Source organism: Geotrypetes seraphini, chromosome 6 (assembly GCF_902459505.1).
Source record: "Geotrypetes seraphini chromosome 6, aGeoSer1.1, whole genome shotgun sequence".
NCBI classification, from domain to species: Eukaryota; Metazoa; Chordata; class Amphibia; order Gymnophiona; family Dermophiidae; genus Geotrypetes; species Geotrypetes seraphini.
Window position 1 is genome coordinate 124,667,811 of NC_047089.1, and position 14,016 is coordinate 124,681,826.

Sequence of the window (14,016 nt, forward strand, 5' to 3'; positions counted from 1 at the left end):
TTATCCCATAGAGTTCCTCAATGAACTAACTCCAACAGGTATGCCAAAACATAAACTCAATCTTAAAAAAGAAGCAATCATTATGTTGCTGAGAAATCTAAATACTAAAAGAGGATTGTGCAATGGTACCCACCTCATCATTAATGACTTAAAAACCAATCTCATCATTGCTCAAGTAATAACCGGTTCAGCAGAAGGAAAATTAGTTTTTATTCCACGTCTTGATTTGGCTCCAACATCCACTGATTTGCCCTTTACATTACGAAGGTGACAATTTCCAGTCACATTAGCCTTCACCATGACAATCAATAAATCTCAGGGCCAAACTTTAGAAAAAGTGGGCATTTACTTACAAAAACCAGTATTCAGCCATGGCCATTTATATGTAGCTTTTTCTAGAGTTAGAAGTTTTTCAGACATTCTGATTACATTTGTAGATGGCCCTTACCAAGGAAAACTATTACCAAACTCAAATAGAATCTTCACAAGGAATATTGTTTATAAGGACATTTTATAGATATACAACATTTTAAAATAAAATAAAAATTTTTAAATTATCTTAACAATAACAATAAAACCCTTACATACACATGCACAATTTTAAAATCCATTCCTGCACATGCACAATATTCTATTACCACCAAAAAGAGAAGCATCTAACCACAAAACATTCCTTTACATTCTTGAGTTACTCAGGGTTTATTATGTTGTCTGGGAAGTATGTCTGTTATGTTCAGTTGACGGAGTTTTTAGATAGTTGAAACTTTGCTCTACATGTTTACATGTTTGTATGCATAGTTACTTGGGGAGGGGAGAGCATTTTAAAGCTCTCACGGTAAAGTTTTCAGTAAATTTTATAAACTATTAAGATTGCACATCTATTCTAGCACCCGTTAATCTAACGAGCTTAAACACTAGTAGAAATAATAATAGTAGTAATAATAATAATAACTTTATTTTTGTATACCGCCATACCCAAGGAGTTCAAGGCGGTTCACATTTGTTTATCAAAAAAATTACAGGTGGTTCACAACAATTGAACAAAGTTAGAAGCGACGAAGTAGTTGAGGTTAGAGAGAGAAGGGAGTGTGTAGGTCAGGGGGGGAGGATTGAGGTGGGTAGGCTGGGTAGAGAGGTGGAAGGGAAAAGGAGGAGGTTGTGGTTCATTGGAGAGGGGTGTTAGGTGTCTTGTCCATGGAAAAGGTGAGTTTTGAGAGATTTTCTAAACCCGAGGTAGGTGGGGGCCTCAAGGACAATTTGGGCTAGCCATGGGTTCAGTTTGGCAGCCTGCAAGGCGAAAGTTTTGTCAAGGAATCTTTTGGAGTGACATAGTTTAAGGGAGGGGAAGGCAAACAGCTGAATTCTGCGGGAGTGCTTGTTTATGCGATTCAGGTAGAAGTGAGGGTTTAAGTAGCTTGGGGATAGGCCAAATACTGTTTTATAACAGAAGCAGGCGAATTTGAATAGGACTCTGGATTCAAAGGGTAGCCAATGAAGTTTGTGGTAAAAAGGGGTGACATGTTCCCATTTTTTCAGGCCGAATATGAGGCGGACCGCAGTGTTCTGGATCATTTTAAGTCTCCTAACGGTTTTCTTCGTGGAGCTCAAGTAAATGATATTGCAGTAGTCTAGTATGCTGAGGATTATACTAGCAGGCGGAATGAGGTCTCGTCAAAGTACTTTTTAATGGTGCGGAGTTTCCATAGCACCGAGATGCTTTTCCTGACTGTGATATCTGTGTATTTCTCCAGGGATAAATGTTTATCTAGTGTGACTCCCAGTATTTTTAAGGTTTGTTCGAGGGGGAAAGTAGATCCTTTCACTTGAATTGTGGTGTCTTTGATTTTGTCATTTGGGGTAGCTAGTAAAAATTTTGTTTTGTCGGGATTTAGTTTTAGTCTGTAGGATAACATCCAGCATTCTATCTGAGTGAGTATACTTGAGAGTGAGGTAAGGAACTCTGGTGTGAAGTTGGTTAGCGGGATGACTATTGTGATGTCATTCGCGTAGATGAAGAATTTGAGTTTGAGGCTTTGCAGGAGGTTTCCTAGAGAGGTAAGGTAAACATTAAATAGGGTGGGGGACAGGGGGGAGCCCTGTGGAACTCCGCAGGAGTTGTCCCAGCTGTATAAAAGAGAGTCGTTCTTAAATACCCTGTATGATCTGTTTCGTAGGAATCCATGGAACCAGTTAAGAACTTGGCCGGAGATGCCAATGTATGCAAGGCAGTCTAGTAGAATGGTATGGTCGACTAGGTCGAAAGCATTCTGAGGTCGAGTTGGACGATCAGGGCACTAGAGCCTTGGCTGAAGAGTGTGTGAAGGTGGTCAAGTAGAGAGGCTATAATGGTTTCAGTGCTGTGATCGGAGCGAAAGCCTGATTGATTGTCATTTAGGATATTGAATTTTTCCAGATGTGTGGTAAGTTCGGCATTTACCACTCCTTCTGCTATTTTGGTGAATAGTGGTAGTAGCAGAGAGAGATGCCAGATTTTGGGAAGGAGAAGAGAGAGAAATGCCAGACTGGGTAGGGAGGAAAGGAAAGAGAGAGATGTTGGACCACTTGGAGGAGGGAAGGAGAGAGAGATAGGAAGGGAAGGGAAGACATGGAAAAGTATATTTTGAGAAGAAAGCAGAAAAATTGAATGATAAGTTAATGGCAGAGAGTGAAGAAGGAGAAAAAAACAGTCAATGGATAAGAAGGCACTGGAAACAGTTAAAAGTACAGAAAATGATTTATTTTCAATATAGTGATTGAAATGTGTATGTTATGAAAATTTATATCTGCTGTGTATATTGTGTGTATATGAAAAATGAATGGAAAAAATTGCATTACAATTAGTAAAGGGGCGATTGGGGGGTACTTAGCTTGAAGTAGTTGAAAAACACTGCTGTAGGCAATCAGCTGGTGCCAGCACCTCTCCTTCTCTCTCTCACCCTCTTCCCTGCTGTTACCCTCTACTGGCAGCTCAGGGTACATCTGGAAGGCCTCTGCGCATGTGCGGATGTTGACATGATGATGTCACGCATTCATGTGATGTCATCACGGCAACATCCGCGCACTTTGGTCTGTCTACTTTGGCGCTCCAGCTCAAGAAAGTTTGAGAGACACTGCAATAACTCTTAGGCATATTCTATTGAAACAACAATCATAAACAGTGGTGGGGTTCTAAGTGTCTAGACAATTATAATACTAACATCATGCACTCAATATATTTCAGCACCTCCATGCCTGTATCAGTGGCTTAGACAGACATCCAATTTTGGCACAAAGTGAGCTGTGTTTGGGCCTTGTTGGGGATGCATTTGAGGTGCATGTATGTGAGAGTTTGTGTGCTAGCAGTAGAACATAATGTGGGTACCAGGTTCCTGTGACTCATCACACAAGCAATTCTGTGGAACAGTGTGGTTATCTGCCTGCTTCTTGATCAGCAGCCCTAAGAGCATAAGAATAGCCTTACTGGGTTGGACCATCTAGCCCAGTAGCCTGTCTTCACGGAGGCCAATTCAAGTCACAATAGTCAAATAGTAGCAGCATTCCATGCTACCAATCCAGGGCAAGCAGTGGCTTCTCCCATGTCTGTCTCAACAGCAAACTAAGGATTTTTCCTCTAGGAACTCATCAAAACCTTGTTTAAAACTAGCTACATTACCATAGCTCTTACCATATCCTGTGGCAATGCGTTCCAGAGCTTAAATATTCTCCGAGTGAAAAAATATTTTCTTCTATTGATTTTAAAAGTATTACTCTTTAACTTCATCAAGTGTCCCCTTGTCTTTGTAAAATTTGATTCAGTAAAAAATCAATCCACTTGTACCTGTTCTAATCTACACCACTCAGGATTTTGTAGACTTCAATGATACCTCCCCTCAACCGTCTCTTTTCCAAGCTGAAGAACCCTAACATCTTTAGTTTTTCCTAATACAAGAGAAGTTCTATCCCCTTTATCATCTCGGTCGCTCTTCTTTGAACCTTTTCAACTGCCATTATATCTTTTTTTGAGATAAGGAGACCAGAACTTAACGCAATATTCAAGATGAGGTTGCACAAATCGAGCGATAGTTATAAAGGCATTATAACATTCCTAGTCTTATTTACCATCACTTTTGTAATAATTCCTAGCATATTGTTTGCTTTTTCAGTGTATTGTCTATGATGCAACCCAGATCTTTTTCTTGGACGCTGACCCCCAGGTGGTCCCTAGCATCTGGTAACTATGATTTGGATTATCAAGGCCATATTGCAACTGAGGTCTCCTCTCACCTACATGTGATTGAATTACTGAGCTGATGTAATGTACATGGGATCTTGCATAACCATCATGTTTCCAGCACTGTGGCAGAACTACTGAGTCATGCAGTGCCTTGCTATGATGTTCTTACCTTCCTGGCTTTCCTGAAACTTCTAGAACAATGTATTGAACAATAGTTGGAGGAACAAAGCCTTCCCTCCTATATAGGCAAGAGTGCACATCAGGATATCAGTGTTGATACAGGAGACATTTTTGGCGAGTGTGGAGGGAGATAGCTTGAAAGCCATTCTTTACCAACTCTTTCTATTTTCTTTTCCCTCTCTATTAACATTTCAGACCTTTTAATAGCCTCCCATAGTAAAACAATAAAGATTTTTTTCAGAGTTCATTCTCCAAAAATATTTATCTGATATTTATTATATTTGGATCCATCTGAAGTATTTCCATTTTTTTTCCATTGAACCAAATTTTATAACTCTTCATCTCTTCATTCCTTCTCTTTGAAGAGTTATTTTGATTCAACACATATATGATCATACAGAAAACCTGAAACACAGAGCCTTTTCATGAAATTCTTTACAATATCCCTTATCATAGAAGCCATACAAATGATATATATTAAAAATAATGTTATCTAGCTTGGTACTTGGGACCTGGGTTGGCCAATGTTGGAAACATGATGCTATGCTTTTGACCTTCTCTCCCAGTATGGCAATTCTTATGGGCCCGATATTCAAAACAATTTAAATGGTCATGAGAAATCTCTTTCATTCTCCTTAGTGTTTAAATATGCTTGATTTGGGCAGTCAAATGATATTTCATCATCTTGGTTCTACCCCCAAAATCAAGTAAGACACCCTAAAATAACAGAATATAAATGTATATTTTTACAGTATTTATATTATTGTAGACCCACAAAAAGCCAAACAGAGGTTAAGCTAAAATGCAATACCAACTCTCTCTTAAATCAGAACAAAATTAAATAAAATGAGAGGGAAAGATTTCAGTAGTGCCAACCAACGGGACATCTTTTCCTCCCATTTTATTTACCAGTAATTTTGATCTGATTTGAAAGCTGGTATTTCAGTTTAACGTCTGTTTGGATTTTTGTGGGCCTACATTATATGTTAAGGTTGCATATGAGTTTTTTTTTTTTTCTATTTAGTTATTTATATTATTGGAAATCTTATGGTACAAATTTGATCTTTCCTTGTAGACGTTCTGGAGAACAAATCTGGAGTGTTTCCATTTTTCTCCTCTTCTTTCTACTTCTATATGGCATTCTTGGTGTCCAGATGTTTGGAACTTTTACATATCACTGTGTTACAAATGATACTCAGCCAGGGTAAGTATATATGCTTCCTCTTTCTATCCAATCTACAAGTTTAAAATGCTGTCATCCATTTATTTTTTTATTGACTTGTGTCATTCAGTTATTCTAGTGACTGCATTTGTAACTGTTTTCATTCTGAATGCAATACATGATCTGAAAATTCACTTTCATCTGTCTTTGTGGCTGGCTTTTTTTTCTTACCTATAATTTCTCCTTTCACTCAACAGGGTTGATATTCAGTGAGATTTAAGTGTGCTGGATAGGCCCACCTTGAAGGCCACCCATTGATCTTCAGCGGCACTTAACTTCATAGTGTGATCTCTGTGGCACTGTGTGGTTAGTGCTTGGGCGGATCATGGTTAGAGTTGGGGAGCAGCTGCCACTAGCCATATTCACTGCCAATGCTTGCATAGCTATGTGAGCTGACAGAACTGCACCCAAGGCAGTCCAGTCTTTGTCTGCTTAGCAATGCAGCTACTGCCACTGAATATCATCCTGAGCCTGGTTAGCTTCCTGGCTGGCGGCTGACCTCAATATTTAGTGTTGGCACCTAATTCTGCCTGCAGCTGTCAATGGTGTAAAAACTAAGTATTGACCCCATTTCTTTACCAGCTCTTTATGCCGATTAGGAACATATTGGTTTGTTTCTTCTTTTCCCGAAGCTTCCTTTGTTGCCACTGCTGAAGTGTTATTTTAGATCAGTAGCATAACAAATTATGGGGCTCATTAAAAAAAAAAAAGTCTAAATAATGATATAATGTGGAAATGGATGCACATTTGGCCGCAATCCACATTGCATGATCAAAACCCTCCCCAAAAAATGACTCATGGAACTGTTTGCTGAAATTAAGATGTCTGCAAAGTAGGCGTTTTGTGTGCATGATATAGGCGGCATCAGAGGATGTGCATGGTAATGGATAGCAAAAGTATTTGTTTGGGCGTCCCAAAACATGCCCAGATTTAGACATGATTTAAAAGTGAATAAGGTGAGGAACAAATCGTATTTTGACCCTCTAGTGATTTGGTTGTGCTGAAGCTTGGAAAGCAAAGAGTGCTTATAAGCAACAGACATAGTAAGCAGCCAGAAGGTGAAAGATAAGTAACATCTTGTTTATCTTTCTTGTATAGTACTATCATCCCCTTATTGACCTTGTTGAAAACAGTTAACATATATTAAGTTATGAGAGTGGAAGGCAGAAAGGGTACTATGATGTCTTGAAGTCCAAGCAGGTGGAGTCTGCTGCTCCTATACCTAAAGCTTGCTGGCTTTTTTCACTGAGCACCTTTAATTATTGAATTAATAAATTTTAATTTATTTTTTTGTAATGATTAATAATATCAATTCTCTGTGATAAGAACTTTGATGTATTTGTGAGCTCTATCTTTATGGAGATGATGCGGTATACAAACTTAAGGTTTAGTTTAGTTTTATAGAATATACTCCCATTATTTTGAGTGAGTGTTTTGACACAAGTCCATACCATTTTTGTTGCCTTCCTCTGGACCGCTGCATGTCTTTTTTACATCCTTAGCCAGATACAGCCTCCAAAACTGAAAACAATACTCCAAGTGGGGCCTCACCAATGACTTGTACAGGGGCATCAACACCTCCTTTTTCCTGCTGATTATGCCTCTCTCTATACAGCCTAGCATCCTTCTGGCTAAAGCTACTACTTTGTCACATAGTTTTATCGCCTTCAGATCCTCAGACACTATCACCTGAATGTCCCTCTACCTATCCTTGAATATCAGCCTCTCACTTCCTTGCACAGAGGTTCTCCACATGCATTCCCCAGGTGGTATGCATACCATTATCAAGGGGTACGCGGCGCTGGTGCTGTATGTCTCCCAACTTCCTTCTGCTGTCACGTATCTCTTGCCTTCCTTGGCTTCTTTCCCTAGCCTAGCCTTCTTCCCCCTCCCCCAACACACACACACACACACACACCGGACCAGCGGCAGCTTACTGTGTGCTTTTAACTTCCCCACACAGCTGTCACTAGTGTTAGTTTAGACGGCAGTTCCATCAGACAGCCTCGGGCCATTGCTAGGCCTGCCTGCCTACAATGATGCAACCTCCTCTTTCATCAGAGTTGGGCCAGCCAAGCAAAGGCCCTGAGGCTGCCTGATGAAACCGAAATGAGTTGCCACTAGGGAGAGGATAGGTACTATTGGAAAGGGGAGGAGGGAAAGGGAAGGGAGGAGAGGTACTGCTGGACATGGAAAAGGGGGAGGAGGGAAAGGGACAGGAGCAGAGGTACTGCTGGACATGAAGAAAGGGGAAGAGAGAAGGGGTACTGCTGGACGGGGGAGAGAAAGGGAAGAGAGAAGAGGTGCTGCTGGTCTTGAAGGGGAGAGAAAGGAAAGGTGTTGCACATTGAAGGGGAGGGTGAGATGGTGCATGAGGAGTGAGCATATTAGTTGTGAGTGGGATTAGGGGGAGGGATGGAAGGAAAATTGTTGTAGGAGTGAGAGTAATGACAGAGGAAGAAATGGACATGGGGTGGAGGAGAGGGACAAATGGTGCATGGGGAGAGAGCATGTTAGTTGTGAGTGGGGTTGGGGAGAGATGAACTGAGGGGTGGGAAGGAGGGATGTCACACTTAAGGGAAGGGGCAGAAAGTGTTGGACTCATGGAAAGAGAGAGGGAGAGATGGATAAGGAGGGCAGAAAGGAGATTAAGGAAAATTGTCATACTCAGGGGAAGAGGGAGAAAGAGTGAAAAGTTGGTCTCATAGAGGGAGAGAGAGAGAGACAGAGATGTTGGTTGGGGGAGGGAAGGAGTGCTGGAGGAGAAGAAACATGCAAAAGAAAGAAAGAAATGGTAGACTGGCAGAAAGGAGGGAGAAATATTGGATGGGGGAGGGGGACAGAAAGGAGGAAGGGAGGGAAGATATTCGACTGCAGGGAGCAGAAAGGAGGGAGAAATGTTACCCTGGGGAAGGGGGGAGGAGATATGACTCAAGGTAGGGAGAAATGCCAGACCAGGGGATGGAAGGGAAGGAGAGGAGTCTAGTAGCAATATAGAAATAATTAATGGTAATAGTAGAGATGCCAGACTGTGGGAAGGAGAGAATAGAGATGCCAAACTGTGGGAAGGGGGGGGAAAAGAAGGAGAGTGATGTCTGACCACTGGGAGGAGGGAGGGAAGGAGAGAGATGTTGGAATACTGGGGGGAGGGAAAGAAAGAGAAGTCAGGCCTTGTAAAAAGAGAGGGAAAGAGAGATAGGAAGGGAAGACATGGAAAAGTAGATTTTGAGAACAAAGCAGAAAAATGAAAAAACGTATAATGTTAAAACAATGCCAAAGACGGATGGATGCAAGGCAGAAAGTGAAGAAGGAGAGAAAAACAGTCAGTGGATACAAATGCCCTGTAAACATAGTTAAGCGCACAGACAGAAGGAAGTACAACCAGAGACTGGGAAAAGATGATTAGAAAAATAAAGTCACCAGACAACAAAGGTAGGAAAAATGATTTTCTTTTCAATTTTGTGATTGAAATGTGCTAGTTTTGAGAATTTATATCTGCTGTGTGTATTGTGTGTATATGAAAAATGAATGGAATAAATTGCATTACAATTAGTAATGGGGGCTGGGTCTGGGGCAGAGCTTGAGAGATCGGTGGTTGGGGGTTCCAGTTGATATTTAAGAACATAAGAACATAAGAAGTTGCCTCTGCTGGGTCAGACCAGAGGTCCATCGTGCCCAGCAGTCCGCACCCGTGGCGGCCCATCAGGCCCATGACCTGTACGGTGATCATTGTCTGAACCCTTAAATCCCCCTTGGTCTCTATCTATACTCTCTCTATATCCCATCTCTACCTCTATCTGTATCCCTCAATCCCCCTATCTTTCAGGAATTTATCCAATCCTTCTTTAAAACCCTGTAGTGTACTCTGTCCTATCACAACCTCTGGTAGTGCGTTCCAGGTGTCCACCACCCTCTGAGTGAAAAAGAACTTCCTAGCATTGGTTCTAAACCTGTCCCCTTTCAGCTTCTCCGAGTGCCCCCTTGTAATTGTGGTCCCATTAGTCTGAAGAATCTATCTCTGTCTACCTTCTCGATACCTCTCATGATCTTGAAAGTCACTATCATGTCTCCTCTGAGTCTCCGCTTTTCCAGGGAGAAGAGCCCCATCCTTTCTAACCTGTCTGCGTATGAAAGGTTTTCCATGCCTTTTATCATTTTCGTCGCTCTTCTCTGGACCCTCTCAAGCATTGCCATGTCCTTCTTGAGGTACGGCGACCAATACTGGACACAGTACTCCAGGTGCGGGCGCACCATCGCTCGATACAGCGGCATGATGACTTCCTTCGTCCTGGTTGTGATACCCTTCTTAATAATACCCAACATTCTATTTGCTTTCTTTGAGGCTGCTGCACATTGTGCCGTTGATTTCATTATTGTATCCACTAGCACACCCAAGTCCTTTTCAAGGTTGCTTTCCCCTAGCACCGATCCCCCCATTTTGTAGCTGAACATCGGGTTCTTTTTCCCTATATGCATGACCTTGCATTTCTCTATATTAAATCGCATTTGCCATTTGTTTGCCCATTCTTCCAGTTTGTTTAGGTCCCTTTGTAGGTCTTCGCATTCCTCCGTGGTTCTAACCCTGCTGCAGAGTTTGGTATCATCTGCAAATTTTATAACTTCACACTTCGTCCCCGTTTCCAGGTCGTTTATAAATACATTGAACAGCAGCGGTCTGAGCACCGACCCCTGTGGAACACCGCTTGTGACCCTCCGCCAGTCCGAGTATTGTCCCTTCACCCCAACCCTTTGTTTTCTGCCTGCCAACCAGTGTTTAATCCATCTGTATATATCCCCTTCCACCCCATGGTTTTGCAGTTTCCTAAGTAGTCGCTCATGGGGTACCTTGTCAAAGGCTTTTTGGAAGTCGAGGTAAATGATGTTAGACTTAAGGGGTACTTGACATGAAAAAGTTGAGAAACACTGTCCTAACACATACAGTTCTATCGGATTTCTAACTCCTCAAAGGGACAAACTGCAGGAGTCGACTAACCCAGAAGAAGAGGTTACAATGTCTACAGCAAAAGAGAAGAAAATAAGGACCGAAGCACAGGGAAAGGGAAGGAGGACAACAAAATACTAGGAGCTAAAGTGCATATATGCTAATGCAAGGAGCCTAAGAAACAAAATGGGGGAACTAGAAGCCTTGGCCAACGCAGAAGACATCGACATCATTGGAATCTCTGAAACATGGTGGAATGAGGAAAGCAAATGGGATACAGCACTACCGGGATACAAGCTCTATCGCCAGGACAGATCAGGACAAAAAGGAGGTGGAATAGCCCTATACATAAAAGAAGGCATACAATCCACAAGAATGGACACAGCAGAGACGGCCAACAAGCTGGAATCTCTATGGGTTAAAATACGGGGAAGGAAAGGGCCTGAAATAAAGATGGGCCTATATTATCGCCCACCCGGGCAAACCGGAGATATCGATGAGGAAATGGAAGCCGAGATAAAGCGATAATGCAAAAGCGGCAACACGGTTATTATGGGAGACTTCAACTACCCTGGGATAGACTGGAGTCTTGGAAGCTCAAAATGCGCTAGGGAGACAAAATTCCTGGAAGCTACACAGGATTGCTTCATGGAGCAGCTTGTTAGAGAACCGACGAGAGGAAATGCCACTCTGGATCTAATCCTAAATTGGTTAAGGGGACCTGCAAAGGAAGTAGAAGTAGTGGGACCGTTGGGAAACAGCAATCATAATATGATCAAGTTCAAGGTTGAGGTAGGAGTATCAAAAGGCAAGAGATCCATAGCGACAACCTTTAACTTCAGGAAAGGAAACTACGAAGCAATGAGGGAATTGGTAAGGAAGAAACTTAGGAACACTTCCAAAACATGGCTAACGGCAAATCATGCCTGGTCCTTCTTCAGGGACATGGTGAGAAAGGTGCAAAATCTGTATATTCCCAGATTCAGGAAGGGGTGCAAAAAGAATCGAACAAAAGACCCGGCGTGGATAACCAAAATAGTGAAGGAAGCGATAGGCAATAAGAAAAATTCATTCAAGAAATGGAAAAAGGACAAAACTGAGGGGAACTGGAAAGAGCACAAGAAGCATCAAAAAGAATGTCACCGTGAGGTTCGGAAAGCCAAAGAGAGTATGAAGAGAGGCTAGCCAGGGAAACAAGAAATTTCAAACCATTCTTCAGATATGTTAAAGGGAAACAGCCGGCTAGAGAGGAAGTGGGACTGCTGGACGACGGAGACAGGAAGGGAGTGGTGAAGGAGGCTTAACATGTTCTTCTCGTCTGTATTTACTAACGAAAACACATCCAATATACCGAAACCTGAGCAATTCTTCAACGGAAGTCAGGCAGAAAAATTAACATCAAAAGAAGTGAGCCTTGAGGACATTCGCAGGCAGATAGAAAAACTAAAAACTGACAAATCCCCGGGTCTGGATGGCATACATCCAAGGGTTCTGAAGGAATTAAAGGAGGAGATAGCGGAACTACTGCAGCAAATTTGCAACTTATCCCTGAAAACAGGCGAGATCCCGGAAGATTGGAAGATAGCCAACATTACGCCCATCTTTAAAAAGGGATCCAGAGGTGACCCAGGAAACTACAGGCCGGTGAGCCTGACTTCGGTTCCGGGGAAAATGGCAGAAGCACTGATAAGAGAAAACATCGATCAGCATTTTGAAAACACAAACTTCTGATAACCAGCCAGCATGGTTTCTGCAAGGGAACATCGTGCCTAACGAACTTATTGCACTTCTTCGAAGGGATCAACAAACGGATGGACAAAGGAGATCCCATAGACATCATATATCTAGATTTCCAAAAAGCCTTTGACAAGGTGCCCCATGAACGTCTACTCCGGAAACTGAAGAACCATGGGGTGGAAGGAGACGTACATAGATGGATCAGAAACTGGTTGGAGGGTAGAAAACAAAGGGTAGGAGTGAAAGGTCACTACTCCGACTGGAGGAGGGTCACGAGTGGTGTCCTGCAGGGCTCGGTGCTCGGGCCGCTGCTATTTAATATCTTCATAAATGATCTCGAAACAGGGACGAAGTGCGAGATAATAAAATTTGCGGACAACACAAAACTATTTAATGGAGCTTGGACTACAGAGGACTGCGAAGAATTGCAAAGGGACTTGAACAAACTAGAAGAATGGGCGGCGAGATGGCAGATGAAGTTCAACATTGAGAAATGTAAAGCATTACATGTGGGGGGCAGAAACTCGAGGTACAACTATACAATGGGAGGGATGTTTTTGAATAAGAGTACCCAGGAAAGGGACTTGGGGGTAATGGTGGACATGACAATGAAGCCGTCGGCACAGTGTGCAGCGGCCGCTAAGAGAGCGAATAGAATGCTTGGTATAATCAAAAAGGGTATTACAGTCAAAACGAAAGAAGTTATCCTGCCGTTGTATCGGGCGATGGTGCGCCCACATTTGGAGTACTGCGTCCAATATTGGTCGTCATACCTTAAGAAGGATATGGCGTTAGTCGAGAGGGTTCAGAGGAGAGCGACACATCTGATAAAAGGTATGGAAAACCTGTCATATTCTGAGAGATTGGAGAAGCTGGGTCTCTTTTCCCTGGAGAAGAGGAGACTTAGAGGAGATATGATAGAGACTTATAGGATCATGAAGGGCATAGAGAGAGTAAAGAGGGACAGATTCTTCAAACTTTCTAATAATAAAAGAACAAGAGGGCACTCGGAAAAGTTGATAGGAGACAGATTCAAAACGAATACTAGGAAGTTCTTTTGTACCCAACGTATGGTGGACACCTGGAATGCACTTCCAGAGGACATAATAGAACAGAGTACGGTACTGGGGGTCAAGAAAGGATTGGACAAATTCCTACTGGAAAAGGGGATAGAGGGGTATAGATAGAAGATTATTGCACAGGTCCTGGACCTGTTGGACCACCGCATGAGCGGACTGCTGGGCACGATGGACCTCGGGTCTGACCCAGCAGAGGCATTTCTTATGTTAAATGTACTCTGCACTTCTTTGCATTGAATTATATAGTTGCCAAACCATTCTTCTAACTTTTACAGATCATTTTTCATGTTTTCCACTCCCTCCGGGGTGTCTACTCTTACAAATCTTCGTATTGTAGGAGTTAGGCCTGCAGCTAGATTTTTATACAGAAGCTGAATACCTTTCACCTGCTAGTTCAGAGACTGTGCCTGAATCAGGACAAATCTCTGGCCCAATTCTGTTCCTACAGTGTCTTACCAATGATTCACTGAAGTGAAGTAACTGAGATTGTTCTCATCATATGCTCCAGCTTGAAGCCTTATTTGGGGCACACTGGTCCTTTCACACAACTTGGAACCCAAACTCTTGGGGCTACCAGAAGGAGCCAGGGTTCCTGCTATTTTCCCTGACTGAGGTAATGTCTAAAGGATATTTCTGGAAATTG

At 42.4% G+C, this 14,016-nt stretch overlaps 1 protein-coding gene across 1 annotated transcript in view; it reads left to right on the top strand.

The window, feature by feature from the left end:
- Nucleotides 1–14,016, top strand: part of NALCN (sodium leak channel, non-selective) — a 1,129,711-nt gene that overhangs the window by 221,379 nt on the left and 894,316 nt on the right. The window contains exon 6 of the mRNA XM_033948885.1: nt 5,469–5,597. Coding sequence (XP_033804776.1) covers nt 5,469–5,597 — 129 coding nt within the window. The remainder of the gene's footprint in view (nt 1–5,468; nt 5,598–14,016) is intronic.